We start from the raw sequence: 27,173 nt of genomic DNA, 5'->3' as shown, positions 1-27,173 counted from the left end.
GAATGCACAGGGGCTATAAGGTGGTGATTGAGACACGATAAACCAGCTGTTTCTCTCATGAAAGAAGAGCTTTGTAGCTTTTTGAGCTAGAATACCTGCATATTTAAATTACCATTGATGCAAAAGCTAGCCTTGCATGCTTAAACGAATTATCATATAACTAGTTAGGAAACAAAACTGGAACAATCACATTTTTCTTCCAGGAACATCCCTCCTGTGCTTCGTACTGCCTTGGAATCAGCCAAGAAAGACTTGTCATCTCTTAGAAAATGCTTCACCTGAGAAGGTTTGTGGAAAACCAAAGAAAGCATTTGAGAAATGAGTAGAGAAAGGAACTAGAGAATCAGCCATATTGGAGTTAATTTAACAGAGATGAAATGATAGAAGGTGTTGAAGCTTCAGGAACTTTGTGCGGGGGAGTGATCATGCAATATTGGAATTCAACATTATGCAAGGACAAGCAATAGAACAAAATCAAACTAGAGCCTTGTACTTTAAGAGAGCTAATTTCAATAAACTTTTGGGCTTGTGCTGGAACCCATCAGGCCAACATGGCTTCGGCCTGGTCTACCCAGTGCGAAGAGGAAACAAGCCAGAAGTTTGGGGAGTGGCGTCAAGCTGGCCATGCCCCCCTCAGTTGTCCTGATGTGGCCATCAATGGAATTGAAATGAAATTGGTTTAGAGAAATGCAGATATTACATGCTAGCTAGGGGAAAAGGTGGTATTCAGCAGGTTCTGACCAGTTCTGGAGAACCAGTAGCAGAGATTTTGAGTAATTAGGAGAACCGGCAAATACAACCTCTGACTGGCCCCACCCCATCTATTCTCTGCTACCAGAGTCTTAGCTGAATCATCTGGGTCTTCTTTGGTTGCCCTGCACAGGAGAACGGAGCTGGAAAGCAGGTTAGTGGGGTGGGGAGGGAATGGGGATTTTGCAGAACCGGTAGTAAAAAAAATTGAATCCCACCACTGCTAGGGAGGATGTAGAAGTACAAAGATACTGCTATCTTTGTTAAGGTTCATCAATTCAAATATTTAAATAATTTAAAAAAAAAAAACTAAATCGGGAATTATCTGAATGCAGGAGTTTGTTTGCAACACTCTCCATGTTTTATGGATTCACACAAAACATTTGCCCCAAAGCAACCAACAACTTAGCTCAAGGTAAGAACCTAAGCTTGGAGTTTCCTTGTGAAAAGGTTTGGGGTTCATTGGAGCAGCCAATATGTTCAAAATCAGAAACAAGTTCACCCCAAAAGTTATCTCCGTTGGGTATTATGACAAGGCATGTCAAGTTGATGGACACTGCCCTTTCCATCAGAACAAAGTGTGTGCAATAGTTGACTTTAACAAAGGGCCCCCCACTGTTGGGTGATCTTCTCTTCCCAACATTGATTTCAGAATCATTGATTAAATGACAAAGCTGTGTTCTTGTGCATATTAGGAGGGATGGGAAATGATCTGCATCTGACTAATGCTTTTTGACAGCACTTATCTCAAAGGAACAGGAAGGAAACTTCATCTTAGTCATATGTAGAGTACATCAACTAAAATCAATTGGGACCATGCTAGTCATGATTTAATAAAAACATGATTAGGCATGGAGACAGCCCATTATTAATGGCTTCTTGATACATTAAAAAAATCAGGAACTTTCATAAAGTTCTTCCCTCCCTTCAGTCCAAAAGATGCAGATGTACAGCTGCAACTTCCCCATTCTTTATTATAACATTCGGAAACTTCCTTATCTCACTGAGGTTATCTTCCTCTTGAGGGTATCAAAATAGTTAAACTGCTTCTGCAAATTTCAAGAACTGAAATTCTATGCATGTCACCCAGCGTGAAGATACCAAGTTGGGAGTTTGTGTTTTGGAGGCTTGTAAAGTACCTCCCCAAAAAGAGCTAAAACTTTTGGGGTTCACAAATGAAGGTAAATATATATGTCCCAGGATAATGTTTCAGGATCCAATCTGCATTGGTAACCGGGATCAAAAGGTTGATTCTTCCAAGCTTTTGGGCTCGTGCTGGAGCCCATCATCCTGGAATTTCTCTCTCTCCAATAAATTCTACAGGTTATAATTACATGGTTCTTTTTGTGTGTAGCTTTTAGTTGTTAATTAGGGTGTTGATGGCTGGCTGTTAAGGTGTTCTACGGTTCAGTTATCAGGGACATAGTGGCTCAGTGGCTAAGATGCTGAACTTGAGGATCAGAAATTTGGTTTGAATCCCTAGCGCTGCATAACAGAGTGAGCTCCTGTTACTTGTCCCAGCTTTTGCCAACCTAGCAGTTTGAAAGCATGTAGAAATGCAAGTAGAAAAATAGGGTCCACTTTGGTGGGAAGGTAACAGTGTTCTGTGCACCTTCGGCATTTAGTCATGCTGGCCACATGACCATGGAGACATCAGCGCTGGCTCTTCGGCTTTGTAACGGAGATGAGCACCACCCCCTAGAGGCAGAAACGACTAGCACATATGTGCGAGGGGAACCTTTACCTTTACCTTTTTAGGGTTCAGTTTAATATCATAGCTGAGAATGAGAGACAATCTCTCTTTTATTGTCATCCCCCTACCATGAGAATGTCCTTGAGAACATTCTGGTTGGGGGCAACAAAAACTTCTTGTCTTGTCTTCTACTATGGGTCAAAATATTTTCCAAAGCACTAAAAGACAAGACAAGAAATAATGGCTGAAACTAATCAAGGAGAGAAGCAACTTAGAATTAAAGAGAAACTTCCTAACAGTGAGGACAATTAACCAGTGGAGCAGAAGTTGCCTTCAGAAGTTGCAGGTGCTTCATCACTGGAGGTTTTTTAAGAAGAGGCTGGACAACCTTCTATCTGAAATGGTATCGGGTCTCCTTCTTGAGCAGGGGGGTTGAAATAGAAGACCGCCAAGGTCCATTCCAGCTTTATTCTGATCAGATTGATTGATTGGGTAATACCTTTAGTATGCAGGCAATGCATTCTTCTCAGAGTCAACCTCTCACGTAGACCATTGTCCTTCATCTTTTTACACTGCAAAGATGCAGGTGGACGTGAATGAGATAAGTTCCATCCCACCCACCCACCCATGCTTATGCAACATATGGCGTGCATAAGCGCACCAACGTGCCTACCGTCCCTGTCCTATTGTTTCTCTTATTCTTTTATTTTTCTTATATGTACCCATTTCATGTATTCACAACAATGTATACACTTATACTTATTATCTTGTAAACAATTGGCAAATCAAATAAATAAAAATAAATAAAATTTTCTTCATTGCCTTAGCTGATAAAAAATAAACAGGACACAATGGTGTCTTGGAATTAGGGGGAAAATGGGGAAGAAGATTTGGGGGGCGGGGTGTTGAAAGAAATATCCTTCTGGGTTCAGTTCCAAGTGGGGAAAAAAAGACATTGGAAACATGGAGGCTGCTTGGAAGGTTTAATGGTGGACAGGACCACATGGCCTGGAGCTCCAGAGTGAAAGGGAAGAGATCAATAAAAAGGGTGAGAAGAGAAGGTCCAGAAGGGCTGAGTTGCTGAGAGTGCCTGGGTTTTCTAACCTTTGTTCGGCCCCACCTTAATGTTTCCTATTCCTGTGTAAGAAATGTATCCCATTGGTTGTCAGACTCCCAGGGGCAACTCTGTAGGCCAGGGGTGTCCAACCTTGGCAACTTTAAGACTTGTGGACTTCAACTCCCAGAGTTCCTCAGCCAGCAAAGGAACTCTGGGAGTTGAAGTCCACAAGTCTTAAAGTTGCCAAGGTTGGACACCCTGCTGTAGGCTGTCCTGAGTTCCAGGCTTGGTCTAGTCTTGCTGGATGATTTATGCCCTTAAAAGGGCTTTTGGCAATTGCTATAGCTTTTCCTGGAGTTCCTTGTTAGGTAAAGTATTCTGGCCCAGGCCTTAATGGCCCACCCATTAACAAAGGTGGGGGTGAGATTCTGCTTCTTGAGTTTCTACTCTTTTTAGAGGAAATATTCTGCCTTTTTAATATTTCCTAGGCTATTTCAATTTTCTAGGAGATGGGTGGGTGCTAACTTCCTACAGGGGAAAGAGGGTTGGGCTCATTTTCAGATAAATTGTTTTTGCCTTGTCAGAAAAAAAAAATAGCTGTTTTTGAGCTGAAATAGAGGTGATATAGCAGTGGTGGCAAACCTTTTTCGGCTCCCATGCCGATAATGGCGTGCCAGCACCCAGAAGGCAATGCGTGCTGGGCCCCTCCCTGCACCCCCTGCGCATGCTCATGTGCCCCCCCGCAGCATGCTGCGCATCGGCGCATGTGTGCGCGATCCCCTTGCCACGCACCACTCATCTGCGCATGTGCATGCGATACCCCCAGTGCGTGCAGTTCATCTCTGCACCTGCGTGTGTGATCACCCCACGTGCCCTGCGCCTGTGCATGCATGCACAATTCCTCCATGTGCAGCGCATCTTGCGCATGCACCCACGACCCCCAGCGTGCGCTACGCATCTCTGCACATGTGCACGTGTCTCCCCCGCCCCCCGCCCCCCACGCATGCGCGCCAGATACCCGACAATCAGCTGTCGGGTGGCACACATGCACAGTGGGGCTCTTCTGGGCGAGCTCTCGTGTGCCAGAGGAAATGGCTCTGCATGCCACTTCCGGCACAGGTTCTCCATCACGGTGATATAGTTATTGCCCACAAATCTATAGCCAAGACATTATTTCCAGATTATAAATACAGAATGCAGTGGCCGGTTTGCTACGATAGACACTAGTTGTCTACATGTTAGGCAGGGGTGGGATTCAAATTTTTTAACAACCGGTTCTGTGGGCGTGGCTTAGTTGGTGGGCGTGGCTTGGTGGTCATGTGACCGGGTGGATGTGGCTTGGTGGTCATGTTATTGGCTGGGCGTGGCCAACTCAACATCACTCACATCGAGGCACGCATCTCCTCGCCTGGCCTCTCATGACTGTGGGGATGCTGCAACAGTTGTAAGTGTGAAAAATGGTCATAAGTCACTTTTTTCAGTGCCATTGTAACTTTGAATGGTCACTCCACACAAAAAGTACCAGCAAAGGAGGGGGGGGAAACTCCAGAGAAGTTCCTGAGACAGGAAGTCTAGTCCTGCCAAGAATGTAATAAGGGTTAACGGAGAGGCAGTTTCTATAAGCAACACCAGAATGTTTCCTTCCTGCCTTCCTTACAGGATTAGGCCAGTAATTTCTTCTAACAGCCGGTTCTCCAAACTGCTTAGAATGTTAACAGCCGGTTCCAGCGAATAGGTGCAAACTGGTAGAATCCCACCCCTGATGTTAGGTCTTTGTTGGATCTCACTACTGCAACATTAGAGCTATATTGTCATTGCTACTAATGAATGCTGATGCGTTTATTTCAAGATGGAAATGTATATGTCAGAATCCTGGATGACGTTTCCTGAAAACAGCACCTTCCCCCTTTTCCAGGAGACGTCAACTACTCCAAGTCTCTACCTCCTTGACAAGAAATCCATTCTGAATGCTTCATTTTTGCGTCCAATGGGGAGGGCGTTTCTACTCAGAAGGCTTAAATAGAGTTTCCAGCCTTAAAAAACCCTCATCAGATTACATCCTATCTATCAGAAACTCTCCTCCCAAAGATCAGATCTTCAGGACAGCTGAAAATGAAGGTATGTAGGAATGATGGTTATTTCTTCATGATTCCTAGATGATAAAGTGTGGATTAGCCTGTGGAACATCAGATTTCCCCTTTAGTGGCTTTTATGAATCAGGGCCACTGAAATCCAGAGAACATAATTAGCAGCCTGATGAGATATTTGCAAAATCCAACATAGAAAATACAATTTGGCTCATGGGGGCCAATTAGACACCATAAAATGCATTATGGATGTTGAAAAGCTAATGCATACTAAAGGAGAACACAATACAATGTTTTCTTGGTTGTTTTTAGCAACTTCACAGTTGGACAAATGGTCCTTTGGCCCTCTACCTTTTGGCATCATTCATCACTTTTTCCTGGGGTGTTCCTCAGGTAAGGAGAAACTTGTGTTTGTTATTTGCTCCCCCTGTTATTTGTTATTTGCTCCCCTGTTATAAACTCTTAAGTTGCTTGGCCAACTTAACAGAACATAAATGCTATGTTCATAGAACAGAGAAATGGTGCTCAAGTTGAAATACCAACTGCTAAGACAAAGGCCGGACTCCCCAATACACTGGACTGCAAACTAAAAGTAAAATTTCCTTCTGGTCAAATCCAATTATAGGTAAATTAATTAGTATTGGTAAACCATACAGAAGTAGTTTGTCATTGTCTTCTACCAGAAAGTTTTTTTAAAAAAACCTTTCTAGACTGGTCTACAATCCTGGTATCCCTGGAAGTCTTCCTTTCAAATAGTAATCAGGCCTCAGCTTATTTATTAATTAAATTTTTATGCCATCCATCTTCCCTGTAAGGTAACTCTGGGTGGCTGAGCTCCAGTTCACCCCATTTCAGTCTAATTTGAGGAACCCAGTTGATGGGAGTAGAAGTTAAATGTAATAGTATGATTTTTGTTTTGTTTTTTAAACCATCCAACTGCAAATTCCTCACTTGTGTGGGGAGAAAATAGGCAGCACTCTGGTTCACAATGAAGTTGTTATCTAAAAACAAGGAAGTTATTATCAAGTTCCCACCTTAATGAGCTGTATGATTTAAAGTAAAAGTAGTCCAGTTGTTGAAATTTGTGTAATATTATCCCTTAGTCTTATAGTAAATCTTGTTAGAGAAAATGCAGGCGATCTTGTTTTCAGCTTCCAAGTCAGCTCCCAAACCTGACAATATTCCGTTGTAAGTTCTGTTCTCATACCAGACCACTTCTAAAGTTTGTTCTGTAAACAGCAAACCTCAGGTCTGCATTCTCTCATGACAAAATTATTTTTGACAGAAGGCAGGAGAGAGGGAGGGGAGGGAAAAGGGAGAGAGAAGGAGAGGGAGAAAGGGAGAGGGAGAGGGAGAGGGGGAGAAAGGGAGAGGGAGAGGGAGAGATAGGGATGGAAAGGAAGAGGGCGAGAGAGGGGAGAGGGCGAGAGAGGGGAGGAAGCGGGAGAGAGAGGGGGAAAGGAAGAGAGAGGAAGAAAGGGAGAGGGAGGGAGGGAGAGGGGGAGAAAGCGGGAGAGAGAGTGGGAGAGAGGAAGAGAGAGGAAGAAAAGGAGAGGGAAGATGGAGAGGGAGGGGGAGAGAGGGGAGGAAGCGGGAGAGAGAGTGGAGAGAGGAAGAGAGGGAGAAAGGGAGAGGGGAGATGGAGAGAGAGAGTGGGAGGAAGGGAGAGAGAAAGGAAGAGGGAGAGGGAGATGGAGAAGGAGAGGGAGAGAGGAAGAGGGAGAAAGGGAGAGGGGAGAGGGAGGGAGAGAGGGGAGGAAGCGGGAGAGAGAGTGGGAGAGAGGAAGAGAGAGGAAGAAAGGGAGAGGGGAGATGGAGAGGGTGGAGAGAGAGGGGGAGGAAGCGGGAGAGAGAGTGGGAGAGGGAAGAGAGAGGAAGAAAGGGAGAGGGGAGATGGAGAGGGGTGGAGAGAGAGGGGGAGGAAGCGGGAGAGAGAGTGGGAGAGAGGAAGAGAGGGCAGAAAGGGAGAGGGGAGATGGAGAGAGTGGGAGGAAGGGAGAGAGAAAGGAAGAGGGAGAGGGAGATGGAGAAAGAGAAGGAGAGAGGAAGAGGGAGAAAGGGAGAGGGAGAGGAAATGGAAAGGGAGAGAGAGGAGACGGGGAGAGAGAGAGAGACGGATGGAGGGAGAGAAAGAGAGAGAGAGCATCAGGAAGGATGGGGAAACTAAAACGTGAAGCTGACTTTGTATCCTGATATATCCAAGGTTTGTTAGTTATGTTCATCATTTGGCTTGTGTTTCCCCCCCCCTCATTTCCAAACAAAAGGGTCACTTCCAAAGAAGAAACTGGACTCCTCAGGCCATGCTGTATTTGAAGGGTTCCCGTAAGTCCCGGTAACAATTTATCTCTAGAAAAAGAGGCCAGAAGCGGGTTTTCCTTCCACTTTCTACCACAGTCAAATGTTGGCAGTAGGAATCAAAAGTATGTTTTGCAATGGTTGCCCTCATCCCAGTGGCTGGGCTCACAAAGTACAGGTAGTCCTCAACCTACAAGAGTTCATTTAGTGACCATTCAAAGTTACAACGGCACTAAATAAAGTGACCTACGGCTGTTTTTTCACGTTTATAATTGCCGCATTCACATACCGGTAGTGATGTGATCAAACATCATACCCTTGACAGCTGATTCATATTTATGATGGTTGCAGCGTCAGAGGGTCACGTGACCAGCTTTTTCTGACAAGGAAAGTCAACGGGGAAGCCAGATTCACTGAACAACCGTGGCGAGAAAGGACGTAAAACGGAGCAAAATTCACTTAGCAACGAAAAGTTTTGGCTCAGCTGTGGTTGTAAGTGGAGGAACCCCTGTACCAATCCATTATTTAATTTATACCCGAAGGATCGTTCCAGTAAATGGAAATCCGTGTCAGATTTTCCCTCTAACGTAGGAAATCGTTCTAGGCCAGTGGTGGCTAACCTTTTTCGGGCTCCTATGCCAAAAATTGTGCGTGCCCTCATGCTTGCGTACCAGCACCCAGAAGGCAATGTGCACGCCCCCCCACCCTCTGCGCATGCATACAAGACCCCTCTGTGCATCTCTGCGCATGCGCACACAATCCCCCATGCGTCTCTCTGAGCATACGTGCATGTCTCCCGTGCCCCCATGCCCCGCGCATGCACGCCAGATACTTGACAATCAGCTGTTGGGCAGGCAGTATGCGCGCATGTGCAGTGGGGCTCTTCCGGGCGACCTCTAACATGCCGGCAGAAGTGCCATAGATTCACCATCGCGGCTCTAGGCGTTGAAGCTTATTCTGATTCCTTAAAAGGGATTCAGATAGATGACCTTCCCATTTTGTTGCTTTTCAGAAGGCCGTCGGTTTATCTCAGAGGAGAGCCAGCAAAACCCTTTGTATGAACGGTTGATGCAAGGTAAGAGGGCTTGTGGAAGGGAAATTGACCCCTTTACCAAAAAGGTGAACTTGCTGTTCCCCAACCTGATGTCTTCCAATTACACTGGGACTTCAACTCCCAGAATTCCCAGACCAGACCAAGGAGTCTGAAACAGGGGTGGGCAATTAATTTTTGCAGGCGACCACATGAGAAGCTGGAACGGTTGTGGAGGGCCGAACCAATAGGGCTGTGAAGCAGAGGTGGGATTCAAATTGTTTTTCCCCAAAAACCCCCCCCCCCCCCCCCCCCCCCCCCCCCCCCCCCCCCCCCCCCCCCCCCCCCCCCCCCCCCCCCCCCCCCCCCCCCCCCCCCCCCCCCAAACACTACGTTCTGTGGGCGTGGCTTGGTGGGCGTGGCAAGGGAAGGATTCCGTAAAATCTCCAGTCAGAGGTGGGATTTGCTGGTTCTCCGAACTACTCAAAATTTCCGCTACCGTTTCTCCAGAACTGGTCAGAACCTGCTGAATACCACCTCTGCTGTAAAGGCGCATAGGCGCACACATGCACGCACTGCACATATGTAAATTGGAAAAAAAACAATAGTCACTTTCAAAATAAAAGCACTACAGTTCAGTGGTGGGATTCAAAATGTTTCACTACCGGTTCTGTGGGCATGGCTTGGTGGGCGTGGCATGGATTGGTGGGTGTGGCTTGGTGGGCATGGCAGGGGAAGGTTACTGCAAAATCTCCATTCCCTCCCCACCCACTAACCTGCTTTCCAGCTCCATTCTCCTGTGCAGGGCAACGAAAGAAAACTCAGCCAATCAGCTGGGACTCAATGGGAGGCAGAGAATAGATGGGGGCGGGGCCAGTCAGAGGTGGGATTTGCCAGTTCTTTGAACTACTCAAAATTTCCACTACCGTTTCTCCAGAACTGGTCAGAACCTGCTGAATACCACCACTGCTACATTTGTATTGAGTGGATGACATACACTTATTTACATCTGATTTCTCATTTCTGATTGACTTCATGTGGGCCGGATAGGGACAGCCAAAGGGCCAGAATGATGTAGCCCAAGGATTGTAAAATCTGGCTTGGAGGTTCCAAATTTGAGGAAGGCTGCTCTCCCTATTCATAGAAGTGTTGGGATTCAAAGAATAAGAATGAAATGATTTAAACATTAACCTTAAAATCTTAAGAGAGGTTGTCCTTGAATTATGACCATAAATGAGCCCCAAATTGCTGTTGATAATTGTGAATTGCCCCATTTTATGAACTTTCTTGCTACAGTTATTAATTGAATCACTGCAATGGCAATAGCAATAGCGCTTATATACCACTTCACAGTGGTTTAAAGCAGTTTACAGAGTCAACCTATAGCCCGCAACAATCTGGGTCCTCATTTTACCCACCTCGGTAGGATGGAAGGCTGAGTCAACTTTGAGCCTGGTGAGATTCGAACTGCCGAATTGCAGGCAGCCAGCAATCAGCAGAAGTAGCCTGCAGTACTGCACTCTAACTATTACATTATCATGGCGTTGTTAAGTTACTAACATGATTTTTAAGTGAATCTGGCTTCCCCATTGACTTTGCTTGTCGTAACAGTCCTAAAGCAGGCATAACTTGAAAAAGCACCTTAGCCATGCCCTTGTTGGAATCTGATTCCGAGGGGGAGGTTGAACAGCTGACAGGGAGTGGGCGTGTGGCTCAGGTGGCTGTGGAAGAAACTGGGGAAGGACACAGTCTGGCTGGGCCTTCAGAGGAAGACCCAGGGCCACCTTCTCTTCATCCTAGGGCACGCAGGGAGGAACGGAGAAGGGAGCAACGTGAGTTACATGGATTACGGGGGAGAAAAGGGCCCTGATTCCCTTCATTAGCTGCAGCTGGGAAAACAGGATTTAAAAGGGGTGTTTGCGCACAGCACCTTGCTGGAAGCAAAGCATGAATTATCTTTGTTTGTCAAGTCTTTTCTGGATTCTGGTGTGTGTGTTTCGTTATCTTTTGGAAGTCTGCAATTCCTTATCCTGCCCTGTCTCGTTAATTGCTGCAGTGTGGTTTGTGTTGTTTTTTATTTATAATCTATATGTACTTTGGGTTCGGAATGAATTTCTTCCCTTTAAAAACTGTTCTTGGGAGAGTTTTTTCTCCAGCCGATGATAACTGGACATTGGGGGCCAAGTTGGAGGAATTAAAGGGACTTTACCTACTTTTGTGACTTGGTTGCTTTTGTGCCACGTTCCTTTGGGTCATCACAACCTTTGAGACAAATTCCCTAATGTTTTTGGGCATGGCTTGGTGCAAGGATGATCACAGTCCCTCAATTGAAACTGTGGTTGAACCTGTCCATATCCAGTTGTGGGGGCTTCAATCCTGGAAGTTTTTCAAGAAGAGATTGGACAGCCATTTGTCGGAAATGGTATAAGGGTTCCTGCCTGAGCAGGGGGTTGGACTAGAAGACCTCTAAGGTCTCTTCCAACTCTGTTATTCTGTTTTTCTTTTATTCATATGTTGTGAGTTCTTTTTTTCTTTGCAGAACGCAGCAGTCAGAATGTGAACCCTTTAACGCTTTCTGAAGACGCACTGGCGTTTCTTTCCGCCCTGCAGAAGATGCAAAACGAAGGTGAAAGTTTCAAAAGTTCCTATAAATGCAACAAAGGGTACCTTCATTTTAATTTTTGAAGAGCATTTGTTAAGCCCATCGGTCTTCGGCTTGGTTACTATGATCATCTGAATTTTAATAAGGGTGACTAAAATATCTGTAACTAAAATATCTAAAATATCCAGTAAAATGATCATTACATTAAAATACCTTTTTATGGAATTAACAGAATAATAGAGTTGGGAGGGACCTTAGAGATCATCTGGTTTAGGAATGTCATACTGGATTTCTTTGAGGACCAGATCTTCGTTGCCGCTTTTCTCTGTGCTCTTTCTAGGCCCATGATGGTGAATCTATGGCACAGGTGGCATGAGCTGCAGGCAAACTTACCTCACTGCGCATGCACGCGCCTCACAAGCTGATTTTTTTTTCGGTTGGTTTGAGACCAACCTTTTTTGGCCTCCCAGAAGCTTGGAAAAAGCCTCTGCAAGGCTTTTCAGGATGAACTATAGGCCCGTTTCGTCACTTCCTATAATACTGTCACTTTCTGTAATACTGGAAGTGACAAAACGGGCCTATAGTTCATCCTGAAAAGCCTTGCAGAGGCTTTTTCCAAGCCTCTGGGAGGCCGAAAAAGGCTTCAAAATCAGCTGTGAGGCACAGTGCAGGTAAGGGCGTGGTGGGAGGGGGGATTGAGCGTGCATGCGCAGGGGTTGTGGGGAGGGGGGTCGTGCATTGCATTTTGGGTGCTGGGGGCATGCACGCTGGTGCACATGCAATTTTTGGCACAGGAGCCCAAAAAGGTTAGCCACCACTGTTCTAGGCGGTTGTTAAGAAAGTTGCACACGATTTTACGATCCTCTGCACCGCAGTTGTTAAGTAAACCACTGCAGTCATTAAGTGAATCGTGCCATGGTGACTTTGGAAGATTCACTAAATGAATGGTTGTAAGTTGAAGATTGCCTGTACTCTTTGAGGGCTTGGAGAAAATGCAAGATTGAAATCTACCTGATAAATGAAGTCAAGTGCAGATAATGTTGATGATAGGGAAGGAGTCCTTCTTTATGTGCAACCCATCTTGGATTTGCGAGCGTGCTCCTCATAATCACTGTTTCTGTTTGCTTTAGAAGAAGAAGAAAAGGCTCCAGAGAAACCCAGATATTTTGCTGATGGTCTATTAAATTATTGAAAGATTTTCAACCTTACATGGGAATGTGGGGTGAAGTTAAAAGGAAAATATATTCTGTACCAGGCCATTTTTTTCCATTCATCTTCTCAACTTCCTTCTCTAAAATACCTGAGTGGGTAGCTGGTCAATATCTTCTCAATGTCAATCATCCTGCAGTATCAATACCAAACAATTAAAGGCATTTTTTTGTCTGCTTAGACATATGTTGAAGTGCTGTAATTATTAGGTTCAACCTGCTTATTTTACTTTCCATTGACTTTTGCAAATGTATTAAAATCAAAGATGGCATCCTTAGATGAATAACTCTCTGAAATTGTCAAAATGTGTAATACTTTTACAAATATTATAAATATAATTGTAAAACTATAGTTGTAAAAAAATTATTACCAAAAAAAGTACTTCATCATGGGAAATCAGGCTATTTATCTCTTTCCAGCGTAATTTTGGCTACCATATAGTGGTTGAATCCATAATAGATCCAAGCCAGTTTTATAACTTCTCCCGATTAATAAATTAAAATATTATTTGAAAGATATATATGAGAGAGATGCAGTGTTGCATCCAAGTTATAATCTCCAAGATACTCTGGAGGAGGGACTGATTCATAAACCAGATGAGGTTCTTTTAGATATGTCTAAAAAAGATAATACAAACCATGGAGTTGATGCACAAATGAAACACCTTTTTTTTAACTGAAAGAAAACATGACATTCATTGTCCTAAGACAACTTCAAGACAACATCTAACCAACATTCTCTGCATTTAAAAAACTAGGATTCAGGCTAGTTGCACAGAGGTGCAGTTCAGCAGGTTCTGACCAGTTCTGAAACCAGTAGCGGAAATTTTGCGTAGTTTGGAGAACCGGCAAATCCCACCTCTGACTGGAGATTTTACAGTATCCTCCCCCTGCCACGCCCACTAAGCCACGCCCACAGAACCGGTAGTAAAAAAAAAAATGAATCCCACCACTGTAGTTGCGATACAAATGGAAATCTCAGGGCTGTTGGCTAGGTTGAAAACACCCCTGAATAAAACAATATTGTTATCAAGAAAACTATAGATGTGTCCATAAAATTATTGAGAATTGCTCTTGAATCAACAGATGATTAACTTCCTGGACTGTTAAAAAAAACCCAGGATGCGACCTATTTTAACCATCAATGTTATTTTAACAGATTAACAGAGTTGGAAGGAACCTTGAAAATCATCTAGTCCAACCCCCTGCTGAAGCAGGAGACCCTACACCATTTCTGACAGATGGCAATCTGGTCTCTTCTTGAAAGCTTCCAGTGATGAAGCTCCCACTTCTGTTCCATTGGTAGAGTGCTCTCACTGTCAGAAAATTTCTCTTTATTTCCAGGTTGAATTAAGTGCTGGTTTCCAAAGCAGCAATTATGAGTTAATCCTTTTTTGTGGTTCAGAACAATGGGGGTGGGGGTGGATTTGGAAGGGGGAAACACTTGGGAAAGAACCCCCTGCCCTTCAACTCTAGTTCAGAGTTCCTGGAACCACGATGACATCTGTGTCTGTGAATTCACCCCTTGGTTGTCTTGACTAATAAGGAGAGCTAAAGAGATCAAAACGCCACTCCCTTCCAGCACTGATAAGGCTGGGTCATGAAACGTCTACAAGAAAACAACCAAGCTCAGCGATTGCACAATACTCCTTTAATTTTGCTAAGGGAAATGGATGCGAATTATTGCTCAAAGTCTACAGCCGTGATGGCAAACCTACAGCCGTGATGGCAAACCTATGGCACGTGTGCCACAGGTGGCACGCAGAGACATTTGTGCCAGCATGCGAGCTGCAGGCAAATTTCCCTCACTGCGTGCATGCACCTCCCAGCTCATTTTCAGCCTGTTTGAGGCCTTTTTCGGCCTCCCAGAGGCTTGAGGAAAGCCTTTGCAGGCCAAAAAATAGGCCCGTTTTGTCACTTCCTGTATTTCCAGAAATACCGGAAGTGATGAAACGGGCCCATTTTTTGGCCTGCAAAGGCTGCAGAAGCTTTCCTCAAGCATCTGGGAGGCCAAAAAGGCCTCAAACGGGCCAAAAATCAGCTGGGAGGCGCAGTGCAAGTAAGGGGAGGATTGCACACGCATGCACGGGAGGCATGGAGGGGTGCACGCATTGCCTTCTGGGCATTGGCATGTGAGCGCACACAATTTTTTGGCACAGGAGCCCAAAAAGGTTAACCACCGCTGGTCTACAGGAAGGAAGAAGAAAGAAATGGTGAAGTCCTGGGCTGTTTCTTCTGAAGCTCAGAAGAAACAAGGTGTAAGATGGAAAACCATTCTTGAATGCTCCTGGTTATAGTTCATTAATTCCCAACACACATTGGAAGCACACATAGTTTTTTTTATTTTTCAGCCCGGTGTTTCTTGTTTGCTGAATGGCCAAAGCAACAGAGGCATCTAGAAGTGTTTAAATGATTATCTTTCTCATTTAAGCCTGCCTGCAGATTAAATCTTTATCAAAATAAAATGGCTTTGGCCCAGTCATTATTCTCTTTTGCTGTTTTCTTTGAGCCATTATGACTGAATTTTCTGGCCTTTATTTTAGATTGCTGAAGATTTTACCCACTAATAAAAGGAACACATTCCATTCCATAGACTAGCCAGACTGATGAGCAAAGAAGTAGAGTATGAGTCTGGGTTGTGTGTGGTTTCATGCATTGCAGAGCTGTTCCTAGTGTAGATAGTTAGCACCTCGGAGCTTCAGCTCTCTTCCCAGCAGATATTTAGTGCCCATTGAGAAGGACTGGGCCTATGAATCAAAAAGACCTTCAGCTCTTGGGGTGATGGGATTAAGACATGACCGTCTCTAGGACATTATAGGATTTTCTAGCAGCAGGGTTCACTGCATTGCAAAATTTAAGGACATTGCATCACCCAGCAAACTTCAACCAAACTTGACTCAGACAGCCTACAAAGTTAGCTATGACCCCTACAGCAGCCAATAGAATACATGTTCTTGCACAGGAACAGGAAGCTCAAGTTCAAATCCCGAGCGAGGTATAAATTCTCTCTCTCTCTCAACTCCATGTGGTCAGCTGCACCAAGGACCATGTGTTTCAGTGTTGGGATTCATATATATTTTTTACTACCGGTTCTGTAGGCGTGGCTTGGTGGGCGTGGCAGGGGAAGGATACTGTAAAATCTCCATTCCCACCCCACTCCAAGGGAAGGTTACTGCAAAATCCCCATTCCCTCCCCATCCCACTAACTTGCTTTCCAGCTCCGTTCTCCTCCTGTGCAAGGCAACAAAAGAAGACCCAGCTGATCAGCTGGAACTCAATGGGAGGCAGAGAAGAGATGGGGGTTGGGCCAGTCAGAGGCGGTATTTGCTGGTTCTCCGAACTACTCAAAATTTCCACTACCGGTTCTACAGAACTGGTCAGAACCTGCTGAATACCACCTCTGATGTGCTTGAAGGTTCTGCTTCATTAAACCATCTTTCTAAGCCTCCATGTTTCCAGTGTCTTTCTCCTTGCTTGGAACTGAGCAAGATGGATATTTCTTCCAACACCAGCTGGTTTCATTTTTTTCTTCTATTTGCAAATCAAGCATTGAGTTGCTTTCATTCACCTTTTTTTTTCCTTTCAAATTATTTTGGAATGCCTGCAGAATCCAAGTGCATTCTGGAAACAGAGTGGGTTCCTGAAGCCTTTGATTTTTCTTTTTCTTTTAAGATTAAAATATTTTGAGAAGTTTCAAAATAATGTGGAACCATTCAATAGCTCATTGGTGTGTCTGCAGCAAGATGGCTTCCGAGCTAGATCAAATCTGTGTTTAGAAGTTATTATTAGCCTTGTTGATAAAGAAGAAAAAACAAGTGATACGCAAATATTTTAGTGAGGAATTTTAGTGAGTTCCATGGCATTTATGCCTCCTATATCTTTAAAGGTTTAGCATTCGCAAAGCTTGGGATTGTGGGATGGATGGCATTTAAATGTAATAATAAATTTAAAAATTTCTAAAGGTAATGAACTCCAAGTGACATCTCTGACCTTTTAAAATAACCTGACTTCCCAAATGATTTTCTTGAGTGACTTTACACAAATCAGAAATAGTTTATTATAGATCTGAAAAAGTTCAAACTGACAAATTATAATTTTATTGATTGATTGAGCGGATAGCATAGAGCAGGGGTGCCAAACTCATGTGATGTATTGGGACTTTTTCCCCCTTCGCTAAACCGTGCGTGGGTGTGGCCAGCTCGTGACGGGAGTTTGACAGCTCCATTTGCACAAGTGGCGGGCACCACTACCTTGATATGTTCAAGTGATGCTCCAGTTGTTTTGGGATTGCACCCAAGTCACCCACCACTATTATTGTTATCATTTTTTTTGCTGCTCATTTCGAGGTTCAAGTTGACTTTAGATAAATATTGCCCAAATATGGGATATTCAACTCATTGATAAATCGATGAACAGAATAACAGAGTTGGAAGGGGCCTTGGAGGTCTTCTAGTCCAACCCCCTGCTTGTGCAGGAAACCCTACACCATTTCAGACAAATGGTTGTCCAATCTCTTCTTTAAAACCTTCAGTGTTGGAGCACCCACAATTTCCTGAATGAGGCAAGTCATCCCAACTGGTTAATTGTTCTGTCAGGAAATTTCTCCTTATTTCTCAGTTGGTTCTTTCCTTTATTAGTTTCCATCCATTGCTTCTTGTCTTGCCTTCTTATGCTTTGGAGACTAAATTGATCCTCCTCTTCTTTGTGGTAGGCTCTTAAATATTGGAACACTGTTATGGATACAGTGGTTATCTGAGGTTGGCTAACACGTGACAAAATACTCAAGATTTTTTTGGTTATAACAGGCGGTATGAATTTTGGAATAAAAGATAAGCTGTGTGAGAAAAAGATGGCTCTCCTACTTCAACATTTGTTAGCTTAAATCTCTTACTAGAACGATGTCATTGGGAAGTACAGTAGATTCTTCAAATATTTTCAAGAAATAAGTTCAGAAAATGGGGAAGCGTGGGAAAGGAAGACCTGATGAAATTTAGAAGAAAGCAAATGTTTCCTTCAGGAGATTTGGGGTTTGTATGTTTAATATCTGAGTAATTAATCTAATCATTGCTGTAGAATTATTTTTAGTCAGTTGTTTATCCTCCTTTTACTCATTGTCAAATCAGGCTGATATTGTGCAACAGTTTAGTAAAGTATCACAGTATTCAAATAAATGGATTGTGTCTCATATATTTCCCATTGCGTTTTTCATTGATGGGTGCACATATATATATCAAACCGTTTGTCTTAATATTGTTGTAAATAGATGTCTAAAAGTCTTATTGAGATTATGAGGAAAAGATACTGTAAATACCATAACATTAAATGTTCAAGGCTGAGATTCAGAGGCTTTCTTATTTTAATACTGTTGCAACTAATTGATAAGATAATAAACTTTTTCCTGGGAAAGCGTTTAGGTTTTCCTTATCTAAATTACATATATTAAATGGGGATGGGAATTTTAATTTTCCCGATTTTAAGGTCAATTTTTAAGCAAACATTTTAACAGAACAGCAGAATAACAGATGTGGAAGTGACCTTGTAGGTCGTCTAGGCCAATTCCCTGCTCAGCCCCCCTGTATTATTTGAGATATATGAATGCCCTATTTCTTCTTAAAACTCTCTAGTGATGGAGCCACCCACAATTCCTGGAGGCAAGCCGTTTTACTGATTAATTATTCTCGCGGTCAGGAAATTCCTCCTTGGTTCTGTGTTGGTTCTCTCCTTGATTAGTTTCCACCCATTGTTTCTTGTCCTGCCTTCAGGTTTTTGGAGAATAGCTTGACTCCCTCTTCTTTGGGGCAGCCCCTCAAATATTGGAAAAGTGCTATCATGTCATCCCTAGTCGTTCTTTTCATTAGACTAGAAGTCCGCAGGTCTTAACGTTGTCAAAGTTGGATGGAAATTTTCTCTCAGTGTCTGAAGGCAGCACCCAGTCCCGAAAGAGTATGAAAGACCTGTCCTTTCTACCAGGGGTGGGCTGCTGGGGGTTCACAGGGGTTGGGGGAGCCCCTAGCTAAGATTCTGTGCAGTTTGGAGAACCCCCAAATCCCACTCCTGGCTGGCCCTAGCCACTCCACCCTGCCCCTCCAAAGATTCCCCACACAGCCCGTTTTGGATGCAGGTAAGTTGAGGGTGCTCAGGGTGGCTCGGGGAGGCCGAAAAACGAGCCTCCCGGAAGTTTAGGAAGGTTGAAAATTGGCCTGCTTCCAGCTTCCAGAGGGCCTCTGGAGCCTGGGAGGCCGTTTTCACCCTCCCAGAGACTCAAGGAAAGCCTCTGGAGCCCAGGGAGGGCAAAAATGTCCCCCGCCACGGTGCAGGAGGCCGACTAGGCCACACCAACCATTGCCACGCCCAGCCAGCAACCCAAAACCAGCTAAAATTTTTGAATCTCACCCCTGCTTTCTACCCTCCCGAATATGAACCTTCAGACTTTGCCTGTGTATAAACTACAATATAGTAACAACGTCCTAATCTACTGGGGGTAGGGGGGTGGGTTTGGCCTAAAAATATACAAGCCACAAACTCTTTGACTTCCACTAACCTCAACATATTCAACAATTGCTAAGCAAGAGGCAAGAGGTAACCCTAATCTTTAATACCATCTTCTACATTTCTTCCAACTCCAAAGAGGAAAAGGAAATTAAAAGGGAGAAAAAAAACAAACCATCAGAATTACTGACAGTAGGAAAAAGTAAGAATTCAAATTATGCCTGATATATGCTTCTTGCAGGATTCCTTGATATTTTCTGCCGGTCCAGTATAGCCAACTGACCTTTAGGATCACACACACACACACACACACACACACATATGTATGTATGTATCTGAGAAAGTAGCATCGTTCAAGGCTGTGAATAAAGCATTTGACAGATTAGTTCCTGTATTCCCCGTGCTGTTTCTTCTTCCTCCATGGCATAGCAGTGAAGGAAAAGGGAGATTTTATGTTCTGCCTGTCCCTCTCAGCCTCTTCCTCCTCGTCATATCTTTCATCATCGTCCACTTCCTCATCGCTTTGGTGAGGGCTGTTGTGCTGAGAAACAGAAGGTGAGGGAGGAACAGATGAAGGACGTGGATAACGAAAACCCTCCGTCTGTAGAAGAAGTAAAAAGAAGAAGAAATAAATACACAGGTATGGAAGGGAGTGAAGGCCACATGCACCTTTCCAGGTGCTCTGGTTCAGGGAAACTGGCTTGGGAATTCTGGGAGTTGAAGTCCTCCAGGCTTAAAGTTGCCAACGTTGGAATCCCTGCTCTGATTAACCACCCTGACAGTTCCCTTGCCATTGACGGTACTAACTAAGATTTCTAACAGCCGAAGTCCAATATATAACATATTAGTTATCTACTCCTGCGATCTAGTCTGGGAAATTTGAAACACTTCTGGGAAGTTTTACATCAAAATATATTTTATTCTTTATATGCTTTCCCTCTTCCCTGAAATGATTAGCAGAATCCACAATGGATTGAGAATTAGCCTCTCTGCGAGATAATTGATGGTCAAGCTGAAACTAAGTTAATCAAGTAAAAATAGCAAACGGGGAAACCCAGAATTGAACATTTTAGGTCAAGCAATGTCCTCTTCAGGAGACGTGAAATAGGAAGTGAGAAAGAAAAAAAGAAAGAGAGAAAGAAGAAAGGGGGGGGGAGAGAGTGGGAGGAAGGAAGGAAAGAAAGGAAGAAAGAAAGAAAGGAAGAGAAGGAAGGAAGGAAGAAAAGAAAGAAAAAGAAAGAAAAAAAGAAAGAAAGAAAGAAAGAAAGAAAGAAAGAAAGAAAGAAAGAAAGAAAGAAAAGAAAAAAAAGAGGGAGAGAGAGAGAGAGAGAGGAAGGAAGGAAACAGAAAGAAAGAAAGAAAGAAAGAAAGAAAGAAAGAAAGAAAGAAAGAAAGAAAGAAAGAAAGAAAGAAAGAAATATTCCCCAAACCCCAAAAACTTTAACCTTAGACTTTCTACTATTAACCTCACCCCTTTCCTAAGAGGTCTCAACGTGCCTACCGTCCCTATCCTATTTTTTTTTCTTCTTATATGTATCCATGTATTCATAACTATGTTTTTACTTATACCTATTAACTTGCAAGCAATTGACAAACCAAATAAAATAAAATAAAAATAAATATAATTTCCATCTTTGGACATGTTGTTAATAGGGTTAGCAATGAAACTATAACTATATTTGGATGAATATATTTAAAAATTGAATATTTAGCAAAAGACATTAAGTAAGAGAAAATGAACCAAAGACTAAACTTCCTTCATATGAAGGTTTTTTGAAGGATGCCTTTTAGTCAGTGGCAGCTTTCTGGACAAGTTCCTGCAACTTTCTTGACAAGGTTTTTTGGGAAGTGGTTTGCCATTGCCTTCTTCCTTGGATTGAAAGAGCGGGACTGGCCCAAAGTCACCCATCTGGCTTTATACCTAAAACAGGACTAGAATTCACTGTCTCCTGGTTTCTTGCTTGGTGCCATTAACTGCTATGCCACACTGGCTCTCTATATCATCTATAGATGATATGTTTATGTTAGGAAAAAAATGTTTTCCCCAAATGGTTTGGGGAAAAAAAAAAAAAAAAAATAATGTTTGTTAATTAAAATGTGTGTATAAATACAAAAAAAAAAATAAAAATAAGGGGGGAAAATAAATAATAAAAAAAAAAAAAAAACCCCCCCCCCCCCCCCCCCCCTTAATTCCCCCCCCCCCCAAAAAAAAAAAAAATCCTCCCCCCCCCAAAAAAAAAAAAAAAAAAAAATTATTTTTCCCAAAAAAAAAAAAAAAAAAAAAAAAATTTTTTTATATAAAAAAAATTAAATTAAATAATAACAAAACCCTCAAAAAAAAAACCCCCCCACAAATAAAATAAAAAAAAAAAAAAAAAAAATCTCTTTTTCCTTCCCCCCCCCCCCCCCCTAAAAAAAAAAAAAAATATTTTTTTACCCATACCCCAACCTATTTTTTTTTTCCCCAAAAAACAAAACCCCCCCCCCCCCCCCCCCCCCCCCCCCCCCCCCCCCCCCCCCCCCCCCCCTCCTTTTCCCCCCTCCACCCCCCCACCCAACCCACACGTTTATAATCCCAACTATTTGCCCGTTTATGCTTTCATTTAAAAATGATTACCTTGGGTGGAGCATTTGGTTCCATCTCAAATTTTTCAGGAAAAGTCCGACTCAAAGCTAAGTGTCTGGCATGCATATAATACTGTAAGAGAAAACAGAGAAATTTGCAAATTAAAAAAAATCTAAATAACAATGGACTCTGAAATGCAAATCAAGAGAAAGTTTAACCGAGAGAGAGAGTAGCTATTAAATGTTAATATTTGCAGTTTGCAAAAGAAAAGAGGTCTGCAAGGTATGGTTAAAAATGCTCAAGACACCAATCACAACTCAAAATGTGATTAAAGCTGCAAAATGCAGCTTAAACAACAAGCAAAGCTTTGACTGGGCTATAATTTTGACTTTTTGGACTACATATTGTAGACACCCCTGCCGGAAAATAATCGAAACCACTCTTGGCAACTTTAATAGCTGTGGACTTCTACTCCCAGAATTCCCCAGCCAGCATGGCTGGCTGAAGAATTCTGGGAGTTGAAGTCCACAAGTCTTAAAGTTGCCACAGTTGGAATTACCTGATCTAAACCAAGACTACATCAACCTTACTTACTCTTCCTAAATATCTCCAGTCCAGCAGATCTGAAAGCCTTTCTGTCCGGTTCCTCTGGACAATTCTTTGTCGCCGTGACTGTTGGCAGAATGCGTACAGGAACTGGGTCAGCTGATTGCAAGACTCATCCGGAGAACGGAATCGCCGGTCCACAATGTAAATGCCTGAGGAAGACAATTGGGGTTGATTAGACACTAGGCCATGTTGCTGCTTTTTGAATCTTTGAAAGTTTCTATCCCATCAGTTATCTTCTATCTGTGTGTGTGTGTGTGTGTGTGTGTGTGTGTGTGTGTGTGTGTGTGTGTTCCAGCATAACTCTGGAATGCCTCGAGCAATTTCAACCACACAGTACACAGATGACTTACCCTCTGAAAACAAATACTGTGGGAGTAAGACATCCCTAATACCTCTCGGTGTGTGGTGTGTGTGTGTGTGTGTGTGTGCCTTAAAATGGCTTCCACTGTACAGCACAGTGGACTTGCCATGGTAACGGCTTCACAGTACTCCACAAGGGGGCTCCCTCTTGTGGAGGAATAGAAGAATTGCAATGCTGCGCGAGAGACAGTACAACAGTGTGAGTCCCGACTACAGGATTTTCCTGTCTAATACAGGATTGGGATAAATAAATACCCAGGCAATGCCGAGTTATCAGCTAGTTATACATAATAATGGCAACTTCTCCACAATTCATTCTGTCATAAAATAGGGGCATTCAACTTTTGTTCAGCCGAATTGCATTCTCCTTCTCTTTCTCCTCTTTTTAATTTTTGTTTCCCAACTGAATATGGAACATAGAATAACAGAGTTGGAAGGGACCTTGGAGATCTTCTAGTCCAACCCCCTGCTCAAGCAGGAGACCCTATACCATTTCAGACAAAAGATTGTCCAATCTCTTCTTAAAAGCCTTCAGTGATGGAGCAGTTACAATTTCTGGAGGCAAGTCATTCCACTGATTAATTGTTCTATTTATTTTTATTTTTATTTATTTGATTTGCCAATTGTTTACAAGATAAGTATAAGTGTATACATAGTTGTGAATACATGAAATGGGTACATATAAGAAAAATAAAAGAATAAGAGAAACAATAGGACAGGGACAGTAGGCACGATGGTGCGCTTATGCACGCCCCCTACAGACCTCTTAGGAAAGAGGTGAGGTCAATAGTAGACAGTCTAAGGTTAAAGTTTTTGGGGTTTGGGGAAGAGACTACAGAGTCGGGTAGAGTATTCCAGACATTGACCACTCTATTGCTGAAGTCGTATTTCCTGCAATCAAGTTTGGTGCGGTTTACTTTGAGTTTGTATCTATTGTGTGCTCTTGTGTTGTTATGGTTGAAGCTGAAGTATTCATTGACAGGTAGGACATTGCAATATATGATTTTATATACCATGCTTAAGTTCTAACTGTCAGGAAATTCCTCCTTAGTTCTAGGTTGGATCCCTCCTTGATTAGTTCCTATCTATTGTTTCTTGTCCTGCCTTCAGGTGCTTTGGAGAATAAGTTGACCCTCTCTTCTTTAGGGCAGCCCGTCAAATATTGGAACACTACTATCATGTCACCCTAGTCCTTCTTTTCATTGGACTAGAAGTCCGCAGGTCTTAACATTGTCAAAGTTGGATAGTCCTAATGTAGAGATAGACTTTGAAATACCTGTGCCTTCTACCCTCCCAAATATGAACCTTCAGAGTTTGCTATATATTTTATATACATTTGTATAACTACAATATAGTAACAGCATTCTAATGTGCTGTGTGGGTTTTTTTTGCCAAAAAATGTACAAACAAACTCTTTGACTTCCACTAACCTCAAAATATTCAACAATTGCCAAGCAAGATGCAACCCTAATCTTTAATATCGTCTTCTACATCTCTATCATGTCACCCTAATCCTTTCATTTCATATGATTAGACTATTCAAACATGATAAGCTTACATTTTGCCAACCTAAAATAATGCCTGCATTAAAATTGTCAACACAAGAGCATTTTCCAACCTTGGTATCGAAATAGGGCTGGACAGCAATTATTATGCTGATATACTTATCTAGGAGTTCACATACTGGATGGTTGCACTTGAATGACATCATCTGGTTGTAGCCCGAGTCTTCTTACCATAAGCAGCTGGGTCAGCCACATGTTCCTGCATGAAGCAGCCAAATCCTGACAGATTTGTGGTAACACTGGGGATGCCCATGACGGTGCATTCAGCTGCGAAAAGTGAACAGAATTTCACATTAGCAATATAATTTGCACTGTCTCATCAGAAGTAGGAGTTGCTGGGCCTCATTGAAATTGTGTGCCAGGCGTTTTGTTTTGTTTTAAATTCAAATCGGCACCACTAAAAATATTGACTTGTTGTAAGGGAACTGTGTTGAAAAAGCAGTGTAAATTCAGATTTGTTGAGAAAATTTGGAAGGAATGGAGGGGAGGGAGGGAGGGAGGGAGGAGAGAAGGAGGGGTGGGAAGGAATGAAGGAAGTAGGGAAGGGAGGGAGAAGGAAGGGAGGAGGGGGAAGGAAGGAGAAAGAAAGGAGGGAGGGAAGTAAGTAAGTAGGTAAGGAAGGAGGAAGGAAGGAGGGAGGAAGGAAGGAGAAAGAAAGGAGAGAGGGAGGTGTTAAGTTTAGAGAATAAGGAGACCAGACATCTGACCAGTGACTTCAACTCTTTAATAATAACAGGAATCAGAATGGAACAGAGCATGCTATGGGCAGCAGTAACCCTTTTATAGGGTTAGCTGCTGCCTTATTAACCAATGAAACTACGCAACAGGTTCCAACTACTGACCAATAAGGACAGTCCCAAAAGTAACCAATCAGGGACTGGTTCTGGCCCAATCCCAAGTTGTTGTATAAGGACCAATCAAGTGTGCAGGTTTTCAACCCCTAATTTGCATTTAGGTTATTCACTTTTATTGATTCACAACACCCCTCCCCCTTGGGTTCCGTTTGAGGGGAGCTGTGATAAAATCTCAAGATAGGCAGGCCGTTTGGTCTGCCTGGAAGATTTTCGAGGCTCCACCGGGTTTTGTCCAACGTCCGGTTCCGGTGGAGCGTTTGGATGACCATTGTTAATTTCTATTTCGCTGCACGGTGATTCCGTGCATTCACTGTGGATGTCTCTGCTGCTGCGTGTTTCTTCGGGTTTTGCAGTTCGTTTTCCCCTGTATTAAAGTTCCCTGGTGACATCAACTCCCTCCCGCTTCACGTTCCGGTGCTTCGCTGGGCTGTAGGGCTCCCGTTGACCCGCTATTAGTTGTATCAAAGTCAATTCCCTCGATACTCCCTCCCCTTGAGTTGTTGAACTGGGAAAGTCATGGCCGCTGGGTGATAATCTCGATCGGAGTTGGTCTATGTGGCGTTTCCACACCCTCCCATCTGCCTGTTAGCAGGCGGTAAGATCTAGGCCCGGTGAGGTGGGTAACGGTTGCGGTATCAATAACGGGTCGCCGGAAAAGTTTTTGGCAAAGATTAAATCGCCTACCTTAAATTCCTGGCATTTGCTGCTGGAGCCGACAGGTTTTTCTGGTGCGAAAGCGGGTGGAGTCGGTCCAGGTGCGATCGTATTTTCCGCCCCATAAGAAGTTCAGCGGGTGTTTTGTTGGTCACGCTGTGAGGCGTGATGTGCCGCAATAAGAGGATTCGATTGATTTTCTCGCCGATGTTGCCAAATTCCATTTTATGCAGGGTCTTTTTCACAAAATTGTACCATGCTCTGCACGTCCATTCGCCGCAGGGTGCGCGGGCGAGGTCAGCGCATGGCGGATGCCCGATCAGCCAGGTATTGTTCAAAGGGCAATGCAGTGAACTGCGGGCCGTTGTCTGAGACCAACACGTCCGGAAACCCGTGCGTGGCAAATAGTCTGTTTAATTTATTAATAACTGAGTCGGTTGTAGTTGTGTGCATTCGATGAATCTCGAGCCAGTTGGAATAGGCGTCGACAGTAATCAGGAAAGTGTGACCTTTGGTAGGCCCCGCAAAGTCAATATGAATACGGGACCACGGTCCCTCGGTGTTTCCCATCTCGGTTGGGCTTGCTTTGCCGTGGGGCGTTGCTGACGCCCTGGCAGCGTTGGCACGTAGCGACCCAGGCCTCGATTCTTTTATCGATTCCCGCCACCAAGCGTAGCTGCGTGCAGTGACTTCATCCGCACAATACCCGGATGTCCTCATGCAATACCGCCAGCACAGTCTGTTGCAATTTGGCAGGGATTACGACTGATCGCCCCACAAGATACAGCCTTTTTGGGAAAACAGCTCGGGTTTGGCGGGCTTTGAAGGGCGCCCCATTCAGGTGCAATTTGGTCCTGTCGGCCACCCCGTTCAACCCAGCGTAGTATGTGTTGCAGAACTGGGTCACGTTTCGTTTCAAAAGCAATGTCTCTAGCCGTCAAGGGTGGTGCCTGTAGAGATTCAATCTGTAGTGTTGAGAGGGTTGGTGCTGGATCCACAACAGCGTCTGGGAGCGGTGTTCTGCTCAATGCATCGGCGTGGAGAATCGATTTCCCGAGCGGTGCTGCAAAGTGTAGTTGTAGGCCGCCAGGAATTCAGACCAACGGGTCATTCTGGGGACAATATATACGGGTTGGTTTATTACCCAATGATCCCCAGTAACGGTTTATGATCAGTGATTATTGTAAAGGCACGGCCATAACATTTTCGTGAAATCTTTTAACTGCAGCAACAATAGCTAAAGCTTCTTTCTCCAGCTGACTATAATTGCGTTCAGCTTTAGCTAAGGTTCGCGAAAAAAAACGCGATGGGGGCTTCCGCCTCCGTTTGGTAACACGTGGGCCAGAATTGCCCC

At 43.6% G+C, this 27,173-nt stretch overlaps 2 protein-coding genes across 3 annotated transcripts in view; one reads left to right on the top strand and one right to left on the bottom strand.

Moving 5' to 3' along the window:
* The first annotated feature begins 206 nt into the window (after positions 1–206).
* SPX (spexin hormone) lies at positions 207–12,986 on the top strand. Of its 2 annotated transcripts, XM_087969133.1 has the most exons (6): positions 207–286; positions 5,416–5,618; positions 5,900–5,980; positions 8,895–8,957; positions 11,452–11,538; positions 12,645–12,986. In XM_087969133.1, exons 2-6 carry the CDS (start codon positions 5,468–5,470, stop codon positions 12,704–12,706), a joined length of 444 nt encoding a protein of 147 aa, XP_087825259.1. In that variant the 5' UTR covers positions 207–286; positions 5,416–5,467; the 3' UTR covers positions 12,707–12,986. The 2 variants fall into 2 exon arrangements, with proteins under 2 accessions (XP_087825259.1, XP_087825260.1); XM_087969134.1 differs by lacking the exons at positions 207–286; positions 5,416–5,618; positions 5,900–5,980 and adding an exon at positions 7,858–7,909.
* A 5,074-nt stretch (positions 12,987–18,060) lies between these two features.
* GYS2 (glycogen synthase 2) overlaps positions 18,061–27,173 on the bottom strand; it is a 40,964-nt gene continuing 31,851 nt past the window's right edge. The window contains exons 13-16 of the mRNA XM_026678252.2: positions 24,483–24,578; positions 22,372–22,535; positions 21,829–21,909; positions 18,061–19,812 (exon numbers count right to left, since the gene is read on the bottom strand). Of these exons, the coding sequence (XP_026534037.1) occupies positions 19,594–19,812; positions 21,829–21,909; positions 22,372–22,535; positions 24,483–24,578 (560 nt within the window). The 3' untranslated portion in view covers positions 18,061–19,593. The remainder of the gene's footprint in view (positions 19,813–21,828; positions 21,910–22,371; positions 22,536–24,482; positions 24,579–27,173) is intronic.

This window comes from Notechis scutatus, chromosome 6 (assembly GCF_049901735.1).
Source record: "Notechis scutatus isolate UNSWTSFEM ecotype Mainland chromosome 6, rNotScu1.2, whole genome shotgun sequence".
Taxonomy (NCBI): domain Eukaryota; kingdom Metazoa; phylum Chordata; class Lepidosauria; order Squamata; family Elapidae; genus Notechis; species Notechis scutatus.
Note: the sequence above shows the minus strand (reverse complement) of the source record. Positions and strands in the feature narration are given on the sequence as shown.

Coding starts and splice junctions, on each gene's coding strand:
- SPX (XM_087969133.1), top strand. CDS start 5,468: ATGCTTCATTTTTGCGTCCAATGGGGAGGGCGTTTCTACTCAGAAGGC. Junction 5,981..8,894: donor TTTCCTGGGGTGTTCCTCAG/GTAAGGAGAAAC, acceptor GTTGCTTTTCAG/AAGGCCGTCGGTTTATCTCA. Junction 11,539..12,644: donor GCAGAAGATGCAAAACGAAG/GTGAAAGTTTCA, acceptor TGTTTGCTTTAG/AAGAAGAAGAAAAGGCTCCA.